Source organism: Kogia breviceps, chromosome 2, assembly GCF_026419965.1.
Source record: "Kogia breviceps isolate mKogBre1 chromosome 2, mKogBre1 haplotype 1, whole genome shotgun sequence".
In the NCBI taxonomy this organism is placed as follows: Eukaryota; Metazoa; Chordata; class Mammalia; order Artiodactyla; family Physeteridae; genus Kogia; species Kogia breviceps.
This window is the reverse complement of record NC_081311.1, coordinates 89851059-89873719: the sequence shown is the minus strand read 5'-3', so window position 1 is coordinate 89873719 and position 22661 is coordinate 89851059. Positions and strand designations below refer to the sequence as shown.

General features: G+C 38.7%; 1 protein-coding gene across 1 annotated transcript in view; it reads left to right on the top strand.

The window, feature by feature from the left end:
- The first annotated feature begins 14414 nt into the window (after positions 1–14414).
- The window catches only part of UGGT1 (UDP-glucose glycoprotein glucosyltransferase 1), a 107932-nt gene continuing 99685 nt past the window's right edge, over positions 14415–22661 (top strand). The window contains exons 1-2 of the mRNA XM_059052596.2: positions 14415–14651; positions 19640–19775. Of these exons, the coding sequence (XP_058908579.1) occupies positions 14594–14651; positions 19640–19775 (194 nt within the window). The 5' untranslated portion in view covers positions 14415–14593. The remainder of the gene's footprint in view (positions 14652–19639; positions 19776–22661) is intronic.

Below are 22661 nucleotides of genomic sequence, written 5' to 3'. Positions count from 1 at the left end.
GACTTCCAATACTATGTTGAATAGGTGTGGTGAGGGTGGGCATCCTTCTAGATTTTAGCAGGAAGGCTTTCAGCTTTTTACCATTGAGTATTATGTTGGCTGTGGGTTTTTCATAAACAGATTTCATTATATAGAGACATATTCCCTCTATGCCCATTTTGGAAAGAGTTTTTAATCATGAATGAATTTTATCAATGTTTTTTCTGCAACTACTGAGGTGATCATGTGGTTTTTGTCTTTTCTTTTGTTGATGTGGTATATCACATTAATTGATTTGCATGTGTTAAACCATCCTTGTGACCCTGGGATGATTCCAACTTGATCGTGGTGTATGATCTTTTTTTTTCTTTTTTTTTGCCACGCCATGTGGCTTGTGGGATCTTAGTTCCATGACTGGGGTTGAACCTGGGCACTCCACAGTGAAAGCATGGAGTCTTAACCACTGGATCACCAGAGAATTCCCTGTATGATCTTTTTTATGTGCTGTTGGATTTGGTTTGCTAATATTTTTTTCAGAATTTTTGCATGTGTATTCATCAATTATATTAGCCTGCAATTTCCTTTTTTGGTAGTGTTTTGTCTGGTTTTTGCTATTAGGGTGATGGTAGCTTCATAGAATGTCTTTGGTTAATTTATTCCTTAAAAAAATTTATTTATTTATTTGGCGGCACCAGGTCTTAGTTTCAACATGTGGGATATAGTTCCTTGAACAGGTATTGAACCTGGGCCCCCTGCATTGGGAGTGCTAAGTCTTAACCACTGGTCCACCAGGGAAGTCCCATAGAATGTCTTTGGGACTGTTTGCTTCCCCTTAGTCTTTTGGAAGAGTTTGAGAAGGGTCAGGATAAGTTCTTTGTATGTTTGGTAGAATTCCCCAGTGAAGCCATCTCGTCCTGAACTATTGTTTGTAGGGAGTTTTTTTGTTTTCTGTTGTTTTTTAATTAAAGATTCTATTTCACTTCTAGTGATTGGTCTGTTGAAATTATCAATTTCTTCTTATCTATTTCTTCTTAGCAGTCTTTATGTTTCTAGAAAGTTGTGCATTTCCTTTAGATTGTCCAATTTGTTGGCATATAATTGTTCATAGTATTCTCTTATGGATTTTATATTTCTGCAGTATCCATTGTTATCACCCTTCTTTCATATCTTACTTAGTTTACTTGGGTCGTCTCCCTTTTCTTCCTGGTGAGCCTAGCCAGCAGTCTGTTGAATTTGGTTATTGTTTCAAAAAACCAACTCTTGATTTTTATTGATTTTTTCTATTGTTTTTATCTCTATGTTACTTATTTCTGATATTATTTATATATTTATTTATTATTTAGTTATAATAAATTTATAAAATAAATATATTAATTTATTATAATAAATATATTTTATAATATATAATATATATCATATATTATATTATATATATATTATATAATATATAATATAATACAATATATTTATTATATAATAAACTATAATAAATAATATAATATATTACATTATATATTATATAAAATACACACAATATAATATATATATAATATAATATAATATAATATAATTTATAATATAATAAAATTAAATTATTATATTATATATAATAATATATTATATAATATATAATAATGTAATATATTATATAATATAACATATATTTAATATAATATATAATAATATTAAAATTATAAATTATATATAAAATAATATAATTATAATATATTAATATAATAGTATAATATAACATAATAAAATATAATATATAATATAATATATAATTATATTATATTATATATTATATAATATATGTTTTACAATATAATATAGTATATAATTTTATTATATAATATATAATATATTATATTATATACTACATAATATATATAATTATATTATATATATTATATTATAATATATAATATATATTGTATAATATAATTATATTATTACATTATTATAATTATATATTATATGTAATATTAATAATATTAATAATAATATTATATATTATATATATTTATATGTTATATAATATATATTCTATTATTATATATTATATAATTATTTTATTATATATAATATATAATAATATAATGAATTATATCATAAAAAATATATAATATAATATATAATATATATTATATATTATTTATAATTAATATATAATATATATAGTTAATATAATATAATATATATAGTATATTATATATTATACATAATATATAATATACTATATATATTATATTTATTATATATAATATAGTATGTATTATATATTATATATAATATATGTTATATTATATATAATAATATATATTACATAATATATAATAATATATAATATATAATAATTATATTATTATATATAATAATATATATAATTTATATAATATATACTCCATATATTATATTATATATAATTATATATATTATAAGTATATAATATATAATGTATATTATATATTATAAAATATGTATTATTTATAATATAATTATATTATTATATATGATAGTGTTATAATATAATATATAATATAATATATAATATAACATATAAAATATATTATATATATTATTATTAATATTATAATATATAATATAATATATAATTATAATAATATAATTATATAACATATATTATATAGTACACAATATAATTGTATTATATCGTATATAATATAATATATGTGTATTATATATATTATATAATATAATTATACTATATATTATATTATATAATATATATTATACATTATATAATATAATTATACTATATATTATATATAATATATGCTATATTGTATAATTATATATTATATAATCATATTATTATATATAATATATAATAATATAATGTGATTATATTAGAAATAATATATTATATAATATATAAAATATATATTATATATTATGTGTATTATATACTATATATTATATATAATATTTTATTATATAATAAATATATTTTATTGTATCATATATTTTATTATATATAATATATATTATATAATAAATATAATATAATTATTATAATAATATTTATTATAATATTATTAATAATATATAATATTATAATATTATTTATAATATTTATTATATTATTAATAATATATAATATTATAATATTATTTATAATATTTATTATAAGTAAAATATATTTATTTTATAAATTTATTATAAATAATAAATAAATAAATAATATCAGAAATAATAAATATCAGAAATAAGTAAAATAGAGATAAAAACAATAGAAAAAATCAATAAAATCAAGAGCTGTTTTTTTGAAACAGTAAACAAAGTCAACAGACTTCTGGCCTGGCTCACCAGGAAGAAAAGGGAAAGGACACAAGTAAACAAAGTAAGATATGATAGAAGAGAGATAACAATGGATACTGCAGAAATACAAATATCCATAAGAGAATTCTATGAACAATTATATGCTAACAAATTGGACAATCTAAAGGAAATGCACAACTTTCTAGAAACATAAAGACTGCTAAGAAGAAATAGATAAGAAGAAATCGATAATTTCAACAGACCAATCACTAGAAGTGAAATAGAATCTTTAATTAAAAAACAACAGAAAACAAAAAAACTCCCTACAAACAAAAGTCCAGGACCAGGTGGCTTCACTGGGGAATTCTACCAAACATACAAAGAACTTATCCTGACCCTTCTCAAACTCTTCCAAAAGACTAAAGGGAAGCAAACAGTCCCAAAGACATTCTATGGGACTTCCCTGGTGGACCAGTGGTTAAGACTTAGCACTCCCAATGCAGGGGGCCCAGGTTCAATCCCTGGTCAAAGAACTAGATCCTGCATGTTGCAACTAAGCCCTGGTGCAGCCAAATAAATAAATGTTTTTTAAGGAATAAATTAACCAAAGACATTCTATGAAGCTACCATCACCCTAATAGCAAAAACCAGACAAAGACACTACCAAAAAAGAAAACTGCTGGCTAATATAATTGATGAATACACATGCCAAAATTCTGAAAAAAAATTAGCAAACCAAATCCAACAGCACATAAAAAAGATCATACAGGGAATATAATTATATTATATTATTATATAAAAAATATAATAATATTATATATATATAATATATCATAATAATATATTATATTATATTTAATATATTATATTCATATAATAAAATATTATTTATTTATTTATTTATTATTACTGATATTTATTATTTCCTTCCTTCTGCTGAGTTTAGGTTTTGTTTGTTCTTCTTTTTCTAATTTTTAAAGTGATAGGTTAGGTTGTTTGATATTTTTCTTGTTGTTTTGAGGAAGGCTTGTATTGCTATAAACTTCCCTCTAGGGACTGCTTTTGTTGCATCCCATAGATTTTGTATGGTTGTGTTTTCATTGTCACTTGTCTCAACGTAGTTTTAATTATTCTCTTTGATTTAATTGTTAAACCATTGGTTTTTTTAGTAGCATGTTGTTTAATCTCCATGTAATCATTTTTTTCTCATTTCTCTTTCTGTGGCTGATTTCTATTTTCATGCTGTTGTGGTCAGAAGACATGCTTGAAATAATTTCTATCCTCTTAAATTTGTTGAGGCTTCTCTTGTGTCCTAGAGTCTGGTCTATCCTAGAGAATGTTCCATGTGCACTTGTAAAGAATGTGTATTCTGTTTCTTGGGTTTTTTTTTTTTTTTTTTGGATGTAAATTCCTGAAAATATCAATGAAGTCTAACTCTTGTATTGTGTCATCTAGGATCTCTCTTGCCTTGTTGAATTTCTATGTGGAAGATCTGTCTATTGATGTCAGAGGTATGTTACAGTCTCCTACTATTATTGTATTCCCATCAATTTCTCCCTTTATATCTGTTAGTATTTGTTTTATGTATTAAGGTGCTCCTATACTGCATGCATATATTTTAATGAGTGTAGTATCCACTTCTTGTATTGATCCTTTTATCATTATATAGTATCCTTCTTTATCTTTCTTTATGGCCTTTGTTTTAAAGTCTCTTTTGTCTGATGTAAGTATTACCACCCTGCTTTCTTGTTACTTCTGTTTGCACAAAATATCTTTTTCCATTCCCTCACTTTCAATATATGTGTGTCCTTTGCCCTGAAGTGGGTCTCTTATCAGCAGCATATTGTAGGCTCTTTTATTATCCCGTGTGCCACTCTATTTCTCTTGATCAGAGCAGTTAGTCTATTGACATTTAAGGTAATTATCGATAGATATGTATTCATTGCCATTAAAAAAATAAATTTATTTATTTATTTGTTTGGCTGCATTGGTTCTTCGTTGCTGCGAGTGGGCTTTCTCTAGTTGCTGTGAGTGTGGCCTACTCTTTGTTGTGGTACATAGGCTTCTCATTGTGGTGGCTTCTCTTGCTGTGGAACAGGGGCTCTAGGCACATGGGCTTCAGTAGATGCAGGACACGGGCTCAGTAGTTGTGGCTTGTGGGCTTAGTGCTCCATGGCATGTAGGATCTTCCTGGACCAGGGATTGAACCCATGTCCCCTGCATTGGCAAGCAGATTCTTAAGCACTGCACCACCAGGGAAGTCCTTTCATTGCCATTTTAAATCATGTTTTCCAGTTGATTTTCTATGTCTTCTTTCCTTTCTTTTTTGTTTTTTTCTTTTTTAGTTTGATTGTTTTCTTTTGTATTATGTAGTGTTTAATTTTAACATAACATAATTCACATCTGTGAAATGTAGGAGAATTTTATCTATAGTTAGCACATATGAGACTTACCACTGAGTTTTTATTATGAACATTCACATAAGTCTCAAGCAGATATGTGCATAATAGCTTTGTCCTTGAGTGTTCTGGGTTGAAATACACTCAAGAACAGGCATTGAACAAAGTCCTTCCAAGTTTTTGTTCTTGTATTGTGTATGTTTTCCTGCATTATATATACATAAGAATAGAATAATATTTGATATCAACTTTGTAATGTTTTTACATGATCAAATGTATAAAGTATTGTCTCATGAAATATTTTTCAGTTTTATAGATACGTTTATGAGCATTATGTCACAATATGAAATATGTTACTGTTTGTTGCAGTCTAAACAGTGTTCTAGATTTATCATTAACATGCAGCTGCTATGGATAAACCTCATCTCAAGTTCAAACAATCTGGGGTGTCGGACTTTTTTTTCCCTTCAAGACTGTTTACAAAGACACAATATTGAGAAAAAAATGATTCCCAGAAAAAAGAAAAAAGGATTTCTTTTCGAGGCATCATTGAGCTACATGCCTCAGGATACCACATGGAGCAGGGATTCCTCAGAAACTGCATGAAACAAGCATGGACTACTCCCTAGCAAAACTCTATATCTGGTCAGAGTAATGAGGATACAATTTACAGCTGCTGCCTGTACTCCCACCATGGGTACCCCTTGCCCATCCAACTTCAGTTCTGCCTGGGCTGATGTGCCCCAGGCCATTCTGTGTGCATGGGCACATGGCCACATTGCTTTGTGGCTTTGAGATATGTAACAAATTATACCAAAACATAGTGACATTAAAAAACAAGAACCATTATCTCACATAGTTCCTGTGAGTTGGGGCCAGCGACTGGCTTAACTGCATGGTTCTGCCTTGGTGTCTTTCACTAGGTGCAATTAAGATATGGGCAGAGATTGCAGCCATTGGACAGTGGGAACATCCAACTCCAAGACAACTCACATACACGGCCACAAAGTTGATGCTGGAAGTTAGCTGGGGGCTCATCTCCTGCTCACGTAGACCTCTCCCTGGGGCTGCTTGAGTCTCAACACCAACACGGCAGTTGGCTTATTCCAGAGCGACTGATGCAAGAGAGAGCAAGAGGGAAGTACCAATGTCTTTTATGACTTAATCTTGAAAGACATACTCCATAATTTCCACAATAATCTGTTGGTTATCTAGTTCATCCATGTTCACTGTGGGAGGGGACCTAAAACCGTCCAGATCACAATTCCAGTTCGTGGTGGGGAGTGATTTGCTACACAACAGCAAGCAATTCTCGGGTAGTAGCTGGGTGTCCTAGAATTCAACTCAATTCTACATGGAGATAGCGTCAGATCCCACAGGTTAAGGGTTCAGTCCTACAAGATTGACTCCCCACCCCCTCTTCAAACACTAATCACACAACCAGGTTGTTACCAGTGGTACTGACAGATGGGCTACAGATTGGAGGTTCCCATAACCCCTTCCCTGGACTTCAGATGCCAGTTGCAAGACTATTGGCTATATATCAAAAGTTCCCCCGACCTCCTATTTGGGTTCGATTAATTTGCTAGAACAGCTCATAGAACTCAGAGAAACATTTTATTTACTAGATTACCTTTTTATTATAAAAGGATATAAGTCATGAAGGGCCAGATGGAAGAGATGCATAGGGCAAGGTATATGAGAAGGGACACAGAGCTTCCATGCCCTCTAAGAGAGCACCATTTCCCCCAAATCTACATGTATTCACCAACATGGAAGCTCTCCAAACCCCTCCTTTTTGGTTTTTTTGTAGGTTTCATTATATAGGCAAATTGATTAAATCATTAGCCACTGGCAACTGATTCAACCTCCAGCCTCTCTCACCTCCTCAGAGGTGTGTGTGGGGAGACTGAAAGTTCCAACCTTCTAATCATACGGTTGGTTCTGGCAACTAGCCCTCACTTTTAGGTGCTTTTCAAAAGTCATCTCATTAATATAACCAAGAGACATCTTTAAGCTCTCATCACACAGGAAATTCGAAGCATTTTGGAGCTGTGAGCCAGGAACTGTAGATGATGACCAAATATATATGAGATATATATTTTGGTCATCTGAATGACCAAATACATATATTTCTTTTCTTTCTTTTTTTAAAAAAATATTTATTTATTTATTTAGGCTGTGCCAGTTCTTAGTTGCAGCATGCAGACTCTTAGTTGCAGCATGCATGTGGGATCTAGTTCCCTGACCAGGGATTGAACCCAGGCCCCCTGCATTGGGAGCATGGAATCTTACCCATTGGGCCACCAGGGAAGTCCCTATATATTTCTCATAAATTACAATATTGCAGGACCATGCATGGGTGTGAATACTATGAGGCAAGGATCTTTGGAGGCCATCTTCAAACCTCCCCACAATCTCCTGAAGCAATCTTAAAAAAATAGCCTAAAAAAGGTTTATTTTACTTTATTTTAGAAGAATAAATATCTAAATTATAGTCACCAAGAGGTGATTATTCACGTTTCTTTAAGAATATAATTGAAAGCAGCCCAGGAATGAGAGGATGAACCCGTATTAAACAGAATCTACATTAAAAGAACAGTAAGAAATTATTATGATGTGAACACCTTATTAAACAAAGAATCCTGGGGTACAGAAGTGCTTAGAGAAAATCAAGACTTGGAAACCACCCCTCCATTCCAAACGAGAAAGTTTTAGGGGGTGATAGTTGGGAATCATGTCTCCAGTTGCCATCTGATAAAACATCAAGTGATGACCTTTGAGTCTAACTCTTGTACATGTGTCCACATGAAAGAGGTGGTTTGGCCAAGATGGACCAAGGGCAGACAGTCTCCCAGGGAATCAGTAGTGTCTCCTCTGTTTGGGTAGCATTCAACTGAGATAGGAAGGAAGAGGGCAGGGCACAACCTGTAAAAGAATGACACAGCTGTTGAGGATACGACAAAAACTGGTTAGAACCAACTAGGTCCAAGATGGCAGAAGATTCGACCTCTAGTAGAACTTGAGCCCCATTATACACTCATTGTAATACATTAGCTAACCTCCATGTAAAGAAGCCTGAGAAATGGTACAGCTGGCCCATCCCCGAGCCATGAGTAGCCTAAAGGTCAGGCTTATAAGGCCTAAGGGGTCCATGGCTAGTTGGTCTGTGGAATTAGGGCTTCTTGTTCAGGGGAGAAAGTATAACTTCTGGAACACGTGAAACTCATTGCTCACACATCACTGACTCGCAAACCAGTCAAGCCAGTGCTCCTGTCCACAGGTGGGGAGAGGTTTTACGTGTTGCCTGCTCTTTCCCTTGGAACCTCCATCTGTGTATTCTTTCTGCCTCTTCCCCTTTCCCTCTATTTTATTTGGCTGCATGTTTGAAAAATGTTTTGAAAGTAAGTTCATTTGCTTTATTTAGACAGGTATTATTCACATATTTTACAATTCAAAGGCTACCAAAGTATGTGCAGTGAGTTTCCTCTCCTTCTAATTGTGGTAAATGTATAACAACCTGCCCTTAAAAAAAATGCCTCTTTCTCCAGCAGGGTACCTTGAGCTTCTCTACATGGAGGTTGGGCCCTGAGTGCAAAGGTAGAAACTGCCAGGCTCCTTAGGGTTTTGGCTTGGAAGTTCCAGAAAGACACACATCCACAGCATTCTCTTGGTCAAAGCAAGTCATGATGCCTGCCCAGATTTGAGGGGTAAAGAGATAGATTCCACTTCTTGATGGAAAGAATGGCAAAATCACATTGTAATAGGAAGGCGTGAGTCACTGGGGGCCATGCCACACAATCCGGATGATCCTAGGTGTCTCTGTTGCTACTCTCTTGCCCGAGACAAAATACACAGTACATCTGACATTGGAAATGCACTTTGGGGTGGGTGAGTGAGATTTTCTAGGAAATCAGATCATCCTAGTTGCTGGAAGGTATACAGATCTTCTAAGGGAACTCACTTTGGTGAGACAGCTTGTTCGCCAGCAGTCATCTTTCGCCTCCCACAAATTTTAGGAACTGGAGGGAATCTGACCCCCCAAAATCTCAGGGAGCCACTATCCTGACCTCAGTGATTCCTCATCCCCCAGACCTCCCTGATGGAATCATCTTCCCCTCTTGAGTAGCCTCTGTTTCTCATGGCTGGACAATCTTCCTTTGGGATGGCCTTCTAACCTGACCACCTTTTCAACTTGGCAGCGTGCCACTACAAGCATCTGTTGCCTTGCACTCCTTTTCTATGTAGAAAACAAACATTAAATCTACTTTGCTTTCCACAACCAATTTCTTTGTTGATCTCAGATTCCTACAGTTCCTAGCAAGTTTCACGCTACATTCAAGATTATCCAAAGTCCCTCCGAAGAGGTGATGTTGACAGTGACCTAAGTGAAGAGTATGAGCAAACCTTGTGGGGAAAAGGGAGGAAGGCAATCTAGGCAGGGGGGATAAGCAGAGTGGTGTGCCTGTGTGTTCAGGGAACAGTCCTGGTAAGGATGTGCTCAGTTTACTCTTGTTATTAATTTTTTATGGTGACTGATGGGGTGTAGCAGAGTTCATGCTCTTGAGCACTTAAAATGACTGGATTGAGGGACTTCCCTGGTGGTCCAGTGGTTAAGACTCCATGCTCCCAATGCACGGGGCCCGGGCTCGGTGCCTGGTCAGGGAACTAGATCTCATGTGCTGCAACTAAGACCCGGTGCAGCCAAATAAATAAATAAATATTTTAAAAAACGACTGAATTGAGATATGCTGTAAATGCAAAATGCATGCTAGATTTCAAACACAGTACAAAAAATAGTAAAATATCTTAATAACTCTTAAAATAACTACACATTTAAATGATAATATAGTAGATATATTGGATTAAAGGAAATATGTTATTAAAATTAATCTCACCTATTTCTTTGTACTTTTTACATTTTTAAAATGTAAGTATAGTTGGTTTACAATGTTGTGTTTAATTTCTGCTGTACAGTGAAGTGACTCATTTTACATATATATATTCTTTTTTTTTTTTTTTTTGCAGTACGTGGGCCTCTCACTGTTGTGGCCTCTCCCGTTGCGGAGCACAGGCTCTGGGCGCGCAGGCCCAACGGCCACAGCCCACGGGCCCAGCCGCTCAGCGGCATGTGCGATCTTCCCCGACCGGGCATGAACCCGCGTCCCCTGCATCGGCAGGCGGACTCTCAACCACTGCGCCACCAGGGAAGCCCTATATATATTCTTTATTATATTCTTTTCCATTATGCTTTATCACAGGATGTTGAATATAGTTCTCTGTGTCTTTGTTCTTTTTTAATGTGGTTTACTAGAAAATTTTAAACCACATATGTGGTTCACATTTTATTTCTATCAGACAGCACTGATCTAGAGACCTGGGTTCTGTCACTAACTCCTTGCAAGTGGTCTGTCTGGGACTTCTGGTTTCTGCTCTATGAGTAGTGTTTAGGAGTCATCTTTCCTGTCCTTACAACAAGAAAAAAACCGAATGAGCTGAAAATCAAGAGAGAATTAAATCAAAGGACAAACTGCCACCCCCAAAACTGGAGAGATGGACAAACACAGAGAATACAGAGCAGCTTACCTGCAGTAGGAGTGGCTGTAACTAGTAACTGGTAGGAACACTGAGCAGGCAACTTGGGTGAATTTCTAGAGGCTGAGTCTAGACGAATTTGCGAGTTAAATATTCCTGAGGACCCAGAGTAAGGTGAGAGGGCTCCCACCCTTTTGTGGGGTTTGCCTCAGGAAACTTACCAGGTTCTCACAGTGGATACCCTAGAAAAATCTCTTCATGCTTGGCCGGCGGGAGGGGAAAAGTAATCTTTCTTTTTTTTTTTTTTTTTTTTTTTGTGGTACGCAGGCCTCTCACTGTTGTGGCCTCTCCCGTTGCGGAGCACAGGTTCCGGACGCGCAGGCTCAGCGGCCATGGCTCACGGGCCCAGCCGCTCCGCGGCATGTGGGATCTTCCTGGACCGGGGCACGAACCCATGTCCCCTGCATCGGCAGGCGGACTCTCAACCACTGCGCCACCAGGGAAGCCCGAAAAGTAATCATTTTGAAACAAGCCCAGAGAATTCCCAGAAAAACGTCCTACCCAGCAAGGAAAAAGCCATTAACATAGCTTTTTCTGACTTGGAGGGGAAGAAATTACCCAACTCCAGCCCCCTCTGGCTACCCTATCTCATACAGATGGGAAAAGCACTTATGAAGGTCACAGCCCAGGGGCACAGGCCTCCTAAAAGCTGAGAGCTAATCATAGGGTTGCAGAGCTTTGCCTCTCATCAACCTCACCACCATATCAACAGGGCTCCTGTATAATAAGGTGGATTACAGCTGAAAGAACTACAATGCCCATACTCTATTTAAGAAGCAGCTTCTAGGGAAACCCAATACAAAAGAGGAGAGAAAAACAAGGACAGTGGAAGAAATTTAGGTCTCCGACATATACAGCTACAGCAAACAGTAAACATAGCCTAACTCCTAGCCAAAAAAACATAAAACTTCATACTATGGTCTATTTACCTCAGTTCCTTTTACCCAGTATATCATGTCTGGGTTTCAAGCAAAAATTAGAGCCATCCTGAAATTCAAGAAAAAATATAATCTGAAGAGATAAGGCATCAGATCAGACTCAAATATGGCTGAGATTTTGGAAATATCAGACTAGAATTTTTTTTTTTTTTTTTTTTTTTTTTTTTTTTTTTGTGGTACGTTGGCCTCTCACTGTTGTGGCCTCTCCCATTGCAGAGCACAGGCTCCAGACGCGCAGGCTCAGCGGCCATGGCTCACGGGCCCAGCCGCTCCGCGGCATGTGGGATCTTCCTGGACTGGGGCACAAACCTGTGTCCCCTGCATTGGCAGGTGGACTCTCAACCACTGCACCACCAGGGAAGCCCACCAGAAGTGATTTTAAAAGGGATACAAAACACACAACAGAAATCTACTAACACAAAATCTCCCTCAAGAAATAAATTTTGGGCTTCCCTGGTGGCGCATTGGTTGAGAGTCCGCCTGCTGATGCAGGGGACACGGGTTCGTGCCCCGGTCCGGGAAGATCCCACATGCCGCGGAGCGGCTGGGCCCGTGAGCCATGGCCCCTGAGCCTGCGCGTCCGGAGCCTGTGCTCCACAACGGGAGAGGCCACAACAGTGAGAGGCCCGCGTACCGAAAAAAAAAAAGAAATAAATTTTAAAAGTCATATCCATTCCTTAAAATTATTTGAACTCCTTTTAGTCCAGCAAGGAACAGAAAGCCCAGTACACAGCTACAGAAGTTCTTAAGCACAGTAGCGACATATAGCTATCAGATTAAGGCAAGTGTTTTTAGTCCTTGATCTGCCATTCTCAAGCGAAGGACTGTTTGTGTCATATAATCAAAAGTCAGTTAAAATTTTACACTTTTAATGTACTTTTTAATGTATTTTTGGTTTTTAGTTCACTTTATGAGTTAAAAACATATCCTCCAAAGACGTATTCATTTCCGGGTGGCTAAAATGATCTGTCCAGTGTCACATATTCTAAAATAATTTTAGATAGTAATTTATATTTGCAAAGAAAATAATTTAAAGGACCAAGTAACCTTTGCAGATTAAGTTGCCACTGCCCGTATAAAATAAGCAAAATCATCTCATAAAAATAAAAACAACTTTCTCCTGCTCCCTGTGAAATGGCTAGGTGGTATTTTGGGGGCCCTCCAAAGAGTTCCAGTCCTTTACGTCTCAATGCAGAAAGAATTCAGCGAGAGGCAAAGTGATTTATTAGAATAAGAAGTGATTTATTAGAATAAGAAGTGATTTGTTAGAATAGGACGTTTGTGAGGCTTACAAGCCCGCGGGCGAGAGGGTGCCATGCCCCAAGAACTTAGTGGGCTACAGTTTTATAATCAAAGGAAAAGTGGGGAGGGGGAAAAGACCACTTTCCTCCTCATTCTTGAGTAGGCATCATGCTTCCATCATCAGCTCCTCCTCCAGGTTGGGCAGGGGAGTTTTCTTGTCCCTACATGGTCAAGCCAGGACTATCATGGCACTATGGAAAAATTATTTCACGTCTCAGAACAATGAGCATCTTTCATTGTGAAATGTTACCTTTCCATAAATTATTGTTTTTTATGTGTTCTAGGGGTCATTAACTTACTGAGCTCACTGGGCAGGATGTGGGTCTCATGCCACCATTGTTCTCTTGTTTTGGGGCATGTCTTCTGCTTCTATTGCATGGTTTTGTTGCTAAGCAAGCCTGCTTGGTTTGTGGTTAAGTAAACCTGCTTTCTTGAGGGATCACTAACTTACAGTGGTTTCCCATACTTTTTTCTACTTATAATCTCCCAGTGGGATTAACTATTTAATCACCTACTTTTCCTCTTTACTCTGTCCCTATCACCTGGAACGGAAGCTATCAAAATTTACGGTTTAAGATGAAGTCTAAGGTGTTCCGGAACAGTGAGTCATTTTCTCCTATACTGTGCAACAGTGCTTTTAATAGAATGTTTTAAAGAAGTAGACGCTAAAGCTCCCCAAGACAGAAAAAATATGAAACCCCAACCCAGCTTCACCATGTGGTAAAGCTTCTGGGTCTCAGCTGTCCCCCTTTACGAGAACCCACGACCTCGAAGACCGACGCCTGCCTAAACACACTGAACTGCAGAGAGCAAGGAGAGACGCGGAACCTCATCGGATGTAAGATGGCGGCCGAGTGGCGCTCTGGGCGGCTCCGGCCGCGACTCGGTAGCCGGAAGTCCTCCGTCTCTAGTCAGTAGGAAGCGGAAGTAAAGGGCGGTCGGCGGCTGGGCTCTATCTTTGCGAGGCCGGCTTGCGAGCGGAGCCACGGGAAAGGCGCGTGTAGGCCGCTCACTGGCGCAGCTGCTGCCGCTCCGCCGCTGCGCCGCCCCGCCCCGGCGTTGTCGCAGGTGCAGTCGTGGACGAAGCGCGGCCCCGGCATGGACTGGAAAGGGGCTGCGGGCGGCGCGTGTGCTGCCGCTGCGCGGCCGGTGACAGGTACCCCTGGGGGGGGGCGCGTGGGGAGTTCTCGCTGTCGGAGAGAGGGTCTGGGGAGCGAGGCCACCTTGTGTCCCGGTCACCTTGAGCTTCCGTTTCTTCCCTGACTCAGTTTCCCCTCCTGTATCCCAGCCCTCCCCTTCTTTGCGAGTCCCCCGAGTTGTCCCTCGGTGTCCTCTGGGCACATACGGTCTCTGCGAGGGTGGTCGCGGGCTCTTAGCCGTTTTGAGCCTCCATTGAAGAGCTTCGAGACCCGTGTGCCCAAGTGCAGACGGAGGAGGTGGGGGAAGTGCCCTAACGTGAATTTCGTCCAAGCCTGACCCCAAATTGGCCGAGAACCATCAGTTTGCAGGACTCCGGTTGGAGAACGAATGGATCTTTTTATAGATTTCTCTTTTCCCTAAAATGAATTCGGGTGATGAATATTGGTTCCGTTTACATTTAATACGAGGATCTGGTGGCTGAAAATTGGATGATCCGGTTTCACTTTTAGTGTGGGACCTGCCAGAAGAGAAAGATCTGCGTACATCGCCAATAAGTTATGGGTGGGAGCTCTTCGTGTTCCTTGGCCAGAATCTCTAGATCGTTTTGCATTTCTTGCCCGATTTGAGAACTAGCATATTTTGTTCATTCGAAGTCCTGGGGTCTCATGCCTTACTGTGTTACACTATATTGGAAACATTCATTCATCGTGTACTTGGCCCGCCAACTTCACTGTGTGATGTTTGAAGACATTTTAAATCGCTACATGACAACAACACAAAATTTGGGTTGATTGCAGCCTTTGACTTGCTTTTGTTAAACTTAGCTGAAACTCATTTTTATTGAAGGAAATAAACGTTGCTTTGTACAGTAGTAGGGCATCTTCACAGTGCATATTTAAGTTGAGGAGAATAAATGGAACTATGGAGAAAATACCATTAGACGTTTTCTCCAGTTACTTGCGATCATTTTCATATTACATGTATAGTATCTAATTTTAACCGGAAATTGGATGTATGTGGTTCACAGCAAATGGGTTTTGCTAATAGGTATAAGTGTATATTAAGTTTAATTTTTTCAGAAGTAAATTTATTTCTCAAGAAGGGTACTTCCTGTTATTTTTCCTCGCTGTTATATATGTTGAAACTCGGATGGCTACTTATTAACTTGCACCCTGCAAGTTTTTTTTGAGTTTGTTAGCTATTTTCTTCAGTTTAAAAATGGAAAAAGAAAAAGTTGATGATGATTTATAATTTTATGCCTCTTCTGTTTTCCAAAAGTGAAAAACATTTGCCATAATATAATTTTGATTAATATTTTTGATAAATGAGCAAGAGATAGTGTCTTTAAACTAAAGAAACCGGGCCACACACTAGGTCTTACAGATGAATCTTTTGGGCATAGAACCTATTAAAGACTGTTTTTAATTTACCCATCATGCTGGAAGCGTGATGCCTATAATCATGCAGTGCCACGCTGCAGATGCTGACAGCTGTTATTTCACAGCTTTTAAGGGTTTCTTTTAAGGTCAGAGGGTCAGAGTGATAAGGGATCTCATAGAATGAAGCCATCCTCAAACAAAAGGCCACTCAGTGACGTTCTTATTTCTACTTCTCTGGACAACCTTTTCCTCTGGTGTTACCTGTGGTATCAAGGATGTGGGGTCTGGGGGTGGGAAAGCTCTTCTTTAATGTGTAGCTTTCCTCTCTTTCCTATCTCTACTGATGCTGTTCTGTGCCCCAGAAATTCTCTGTCTCTTTAAAACAGGGCAGGGGGATCTCTGGGTGAGTCATGGTACGTAGAGTTTTCATTTTCACCCTTCTTAAGTCTTAGGCTTTTTGTAGCTTCTTTATTCTTGGTGCCACATCCCTTTCTTCCAGTGGCTTTCATTCATCCCTTAATGAACAAATCTGTGTTTATTTTATTTTGAGTGCCTCCTGTGTTCCAGGCATTATGCTGGGCATGTGACTGTGACCGATAAAACTCCCTGTGTGTGAGGAGCTCACATTCAGTCCCCAGAGCCAGCCCAAGTATGGATCTGTTCAGGCTGGTTGCTTGGTTTGGTTTGCTCCCAACTTCAGGCTCACACCCTTGGTTTCAAGTTGAAGTGCTACCTCTCTCAGCCACCTGGGTCCCAAGGACTCTGCCCCTAGAAATCCCTGGACTTGCCTTGGGTCTTTTAATAAAGTCCTTTGCTCATTCTGGGTCTACACAGTATGAATTCTTAGCCCTTCTTAAAGCCAGAGGACCAGGGCAGAGAGCATGGTATTGTGGAACTTTTGAAAACAGGCAGATGTGGGTTCCAAACATTGCTTTTTATTAGTCCAGCAAGTTACTTAGCCTCTCTGAGCTTCCATTTTCTTATTTTTCAAGTAGGGATGATAGTGTTTCACGCATTATGCAGCGTATTTATGGACTACCTGCTGTTTGCCAGGCCCTGCGCTGTTGGCTCTGGTGGGCAAAGTGGACGAGGCTGCCCCCCTCGGGAACTGCAGTCTCCTGGGGCCTTGTGTGGAAGGGCTGGGTAATGCGTTTGCAGAGCGCTTGGCAGTGGCGCTGTCCAGAGTGATTCGCCCGGAGTAATTGCTCTGTAAGTGTTGGTGTTTCCTCGGGTCTTTGGTCCTTCCCTGTCCCCTCCCCACTCTGTGCATGCCCTCGGCCTGGGAGTACTGTGCAGCGGCATCTAATTTCTCATCTGGAATCACCACTGTTGAGGGATTACACGTCTGGGTCCCTTCAGGAAAAATGGTCAACATAGCTGTAGCATTCATACTGCTTGAACATAGTTCATATGTGCTGTCTCCGCTTTAGAAACTTATTGACTTTGGGGGAGGATTTTTTTGATTTTTTTTTTTCCTAGCCACAGAGGATATATTTCCAAGGCATATTTTTGCCTTGTAATAACGATGAGTTATTATTCTGTAATTTAGAAGACAGTTTCTAGTTTCTCTTCCTTACATATTTTAACTGGAGCAGTTCTGGTGTAGTACCTGACACTTTACAAAGTGACTTTCACATTGCCTTCTCAGTTCACTCGGTGGCGGTGCATGTTGCGGCAGACACCGTTATTCCTATTTTAGAGAGTGGGAGACTAAGGGCGAGGGAGTTATCAGGTAAGGTGCCTGTGGTTAAACTGCTAGTAAGTAGCAAACTCAGGAATTGATCACAGGTGCCTGACTCTAAAGGTTTTTTCCTCTTGCTAACCCGTGTTTGTTCTATCATGAGGAGTAGGTTTCTGAGGCTACCGTCCATGGGCCTCCAGGGAAGAGTGTTGGAGAGAGTTGAGTGGGCTGAAATTGTATGTAAAATTTGGGTCCTTGCATTCTCCACTGCGGGAAATGGCAGTAACTTTTGCTACATTCCAAGAGGGGCCTGCATCGTCTTCCACCTCTCCTCCCCTGATCCCCGCCCCCAAGCCAGGAATCACGGCCAGCAGGTTCATTGTCAGAGGTCTAGTTTGGTTAGTCCTAGTTTTTATCGATGTTGATTTTTTTTAGTGTTTATTTATAAATAGGATGTTCATATTAATTTTTTTTTTTCCCAAAGAAGCTGGCAGTGCCCGAACTTCAGACTCTTTTAAAAGCAACTTTTCTATTTGGTAGAATTCATTTCTCTTTGGACCATTGTTCTTTAGAGATACTGTGTGTCATATGAAGCAAGATGTTGGCACAAATGATAAGGCTTTTTGTAAAAGGAAGATACTGACTGGTTGCTCCGGTATATGGGCTGTCTCTCCCCAACAGGTTTATATTATAACTGGCGTCGAGGAATTGGAGTGAGCTTTACCAGACCTTAACATTCAGAAGCACAAGTTTGGTTTAGTGTTTCCCACATATTCATGTCCCCTTTGGGTTCCCATTCAAATGGGTGGAACTTGGATGCTGACTTTTTATATCACAGTGGAAGTCTGATGAGGGTTCTGTTAGGCAGACTTCCAGGGATGAAAAAACAGATCAAAGAAGTCTGCAGCCGGAGACCTTTTCTGAAATGATGTGGACACCAAGGATCTCGGCATGCTTGGTGAGGCTGCTGCTGGGAATTTAGCAGGCCTGCATTCTGTGGCCCTGCTGATTCACTAGTGACCCCAACTTTCTTATGTTTTAGATGGATCTGTTGAGTTCTTACGTTTCCTCATTCCAGAACCTATATTTGATTTTACATTAGAGACCCACCCTATTAGCTTCCTAAGGCTGCCATAACAAAGTACCACAAACTGGGTGGCTTAGAGCAGCGGTTTATTGCCTCACAAATTTTTGGAGGCTAGAAATTCTAAATTAAGGTGTCACAGGACCATGTTCCTTCTGAAATCTGTAGAGGAGGATCTTTCTTAGCCTTTTCCAGCTTCTGGTAGCCCTAGGTGTTTGCGGCTTGCAGTATAATTCCGGTGTCTGCCCCCTTCTTTACCAGGCATTCTCCCTGTGTCTCTTCATGTTGTCTTCCCGCTGCATGCCTGGCTCTCTGCCCACATTCCCACCCATGCCCCGCCCCTTTCTTTTAATAACACCAGTCATTGGACCAGGGCCTACCCTGATGACCTCATTTTAACCTGATTACCTCTGTAAAGACCGTATTTCCAAACAAGTTCACATTCTGAGGCACTGGGGTGGGGTAGGACTTCACTCTATCTTTTTGGGGGAATACAGTTCAACCTGTAACACCTTTCATTTGTGTTTTCATCTGTCTAAGCTTTATTTACTCTCCTGCTTCATGAAGTATGATTGTGTGCAACCTGCTGGGCCACCAGCTGACTTTTATATCTCTGTATGGTATGGGCACCCAGGAGAGGAAGTACAGCCTTTGTAGGAGAGAGTGTAATGAACAACACACCTTTAGTGGTGTGTCAGTCATCAGCAAACATCTGCTGAACTATCTAGATAGCAGGTGCTGTTCTATTTCGGAAGGATTTTTATTTCTGTGATAGTCATGTTATTTTGTATCTCTAATTATTAAGATTCAGGTTTAAACATTGCCTTGTAGCGAAACTTTTTTTTTTTTTCCCTTTCTAGGGGTTTGCCATAAAATGGGCCTTCTGACTGTACTCACTGGACTGTGGCTGTTTTCCTCAGTAAAGGCAGATTCAAAAGCCATTACAACCTCTCTTACAACAAAATGGTTTTCCACTCCATTGTTGTTAGAAACCAGGTAAGAGACATTTTTTTTCTTTCACATGTTTGAGTGAAAATGTAGGCTCTGCTAGAGAATATTCAGAAGCTTTTTAGGGAGTGAGATTCTCATCATATGCATTTAGTAAGAGCTTTATTCAGTGTGCACTGTGCTTGTGTGCTGTTCACAGGTTGTTAGAACACAGACTCTATCTGTCAGCAGGCTAGGACTGAATGGATGATAGAGATCTTTAGGGATTTCTTTAGACAAATATATTGAATTGGTTATATTATTATGTTATTTTCCAGAAAAAGGGTAAATGTGGTAATAAGGGAAGAGAGAGTTGTACTTAAAAGAAATTTTCTATTTATTTGAAGAAGGTGTTAAGAGGTGTTGAATAAAAGGAAGAGAAGAGAGCTTGGCAAGGTGGGGGAAGAGGACATATGCCTCCCAAGAACTTGGAAGGAGACCCCAAGATAAGAGAGTGCAGGGGGAAGCTGAGAAAGTGGCCACATTTTATCCGGTTGTAGCATCTGCAAAATCAGGATGCATTTAATCAAATCAAGATGTTATCTTAAAATTGGTGGCATCTTTCACTCGGTGTTTCATAAAACAATGTTATGTCTTAAAACTGACAGTATCTTTGGGCAGCATTTCATCCTGCTATTCCTGAAACAAACTGGACCCCAGTCTCCTACCCCATCTCTGCCTTAGTGCTCCTCTGCTGGGACTGTACCATCTGGGGCTACAAGAAACTCTAGAAGATGATTAGTGCCTGTCTGCCTGATCCCCTACATAGCCATTTCTATCCTGCTTTGTTCCTAGGGTCTTGGTGCAGAAAATGAGTTTCAAAGGCCTAGGCCTTGAAGGGATTTAGAGCATAGCAAATATGCAGTAAATCACATCAAGCTTCCCACTGTTATCTCTCAAACTAGAAGAGATTCCCTGGTCTGGGGAGTACAGAAGAAAATAAAAGTTGAAGGAAACTTGACAACAGCTCAAATGAACCCTAAGAAGGAGTTAGTAGATGGATCGTAGAAACCACACATACGTTTTTAGGAAAAAAAGAAAACATACATCTCAGTTTCTCAATGAAGAAGTTCTCCCAGGGACTTCCCTGGCAATCCAGTGGTTAGGACTCTGTGCCTTCGATGCAGGGGGTCCTGGTTTGATCCCTGGTCAGGGAACTAAGATCCCACGTGCCATGAGGCGCGGCCAAAGAAAAAAAGATCTCCCAAACTTGGAAAAAAGAATTGACAGTGTCTTAAAATTGATAAAATGCAATATAGTCAATGATTTCTTGGGAGATTTTAACCCAAGTGTTCATTTTAGTTAGTGTTTGTAATATAAATATAACCAGATACCTCTCTTTTAGTCAGTTTTTTGTTTATAGAGGGAAACTTATTTTTATTGTATCTCAAATAACATATAGCTAGGACCTGTAGAGAATCTTTCTAAAGTATACATTTAGGTAGGTGAACCATAAGCATTTGGTAAATTTCAGAATTTGATACAGCTGGAAATTTGAACTGTTGTGTTATATCAGTTAACTTTGTGGTCTAATTTTATCTTCTGACATCTTCCCCTTGATCCCTAGGAAGATGTGAATGGAGAGTCTCTTGTGTTGATAGTGTCTACGGATAGTTGTGCCTTCTAAGGCAAAGCCTTCTTTGGTACAGTATTGAGGAGAGGCCAGTGGGAACATGGGACGTGTAGGAGCCCGTCTTGACTTGCTGAGGAGCTTCTCCGACTTTGTGCTGAACAGACTTTCTCCCATCACTTCTCTGTGCCTCCCTTTCCTCAGCAGTAAAATGGCAAACCCCCTCCCCCCACAAAACTCCAACAACCCTGTCTCACCCCCGGAAACCCCCAAACTCCACTGCATGTATTTCATAGTGATGTCATAATAACTAATTTGATAACTAGGTTGAGCCCCTCAAATGTCCACGCTTTATTAGATCTTGATGGTTGTAACAGTGAAGTGTCTGAAGGTCGTGTGAGGTCCTCGACTGCCTGAGCCAGGACTCTTGTAGCTGAACATTTTTTCTTCCTTTCTGCTAATCTTATTTTGGATGATTTATCTGGTGTCAACCTAAGTCATTGAGATTTACTATCACTTTCTAAATAATTTTGTGCAACTAACCGTAACGGATGTTTTACCATATTCTGCTTAACATTCTTCACTGGATTACATCCCATTACTCTCACTTACACTAACAAATTTCTTGGTGTTTGTATATTGTCTTAGAAGAGTCTTATGGCATATACTTATGGACTTTTGAGAAAGTATGCTGAAATTGTCAGCCTTAGTTGATCACTTTCTTTGATCTCTGTGAAGTGAGTATTGTAAACTGTTTCCTTCACTGCAACTTACCCATAACAAACATAGCGCCTTTTCATGATATCCTGGCCATTTGCCGTTTTGGTTCATTATTTTTACTTCTCTTCTGTGGCTATTTGCGAACAGTTTGCCAAGGAAATGGGGCGTGTAGGCAACTCAAAAACACTGCTGTGCTTTTTTGAAACTACTCTATATTCACCTCCAGAGCTAGCTGAGGCCACTCTCCTTCCCTCCTGGGTCCATGGCAGACATTGATGGTGGGTCACAGCACTGTCCATTGTGGGGAGGGTGAAGGGACAGAATCTTTTTCCACACATCGAGGCATGTAGCTAATACAGACATTTTGTCTTCCTTGCTTCTGGCCCTTAGGGACTAAAACTATTCTTGTGTGTATTTTTATTTTTAAAATTTTTAATAAATTTATTTATTTTAGGGCTTCCCTGGTGGTGCAGTGGTTGAGAATCCGCCTGCCGATGCAGGCGACACGGGTTCGTGCCCCAGTCTGGGAAGATCCCACATGCCGCGGAGCGGCTGGGCCCGTGAGCCATGGCCGCTGAGCCTGCGCGTCTGGAGCCTGTGCTCTG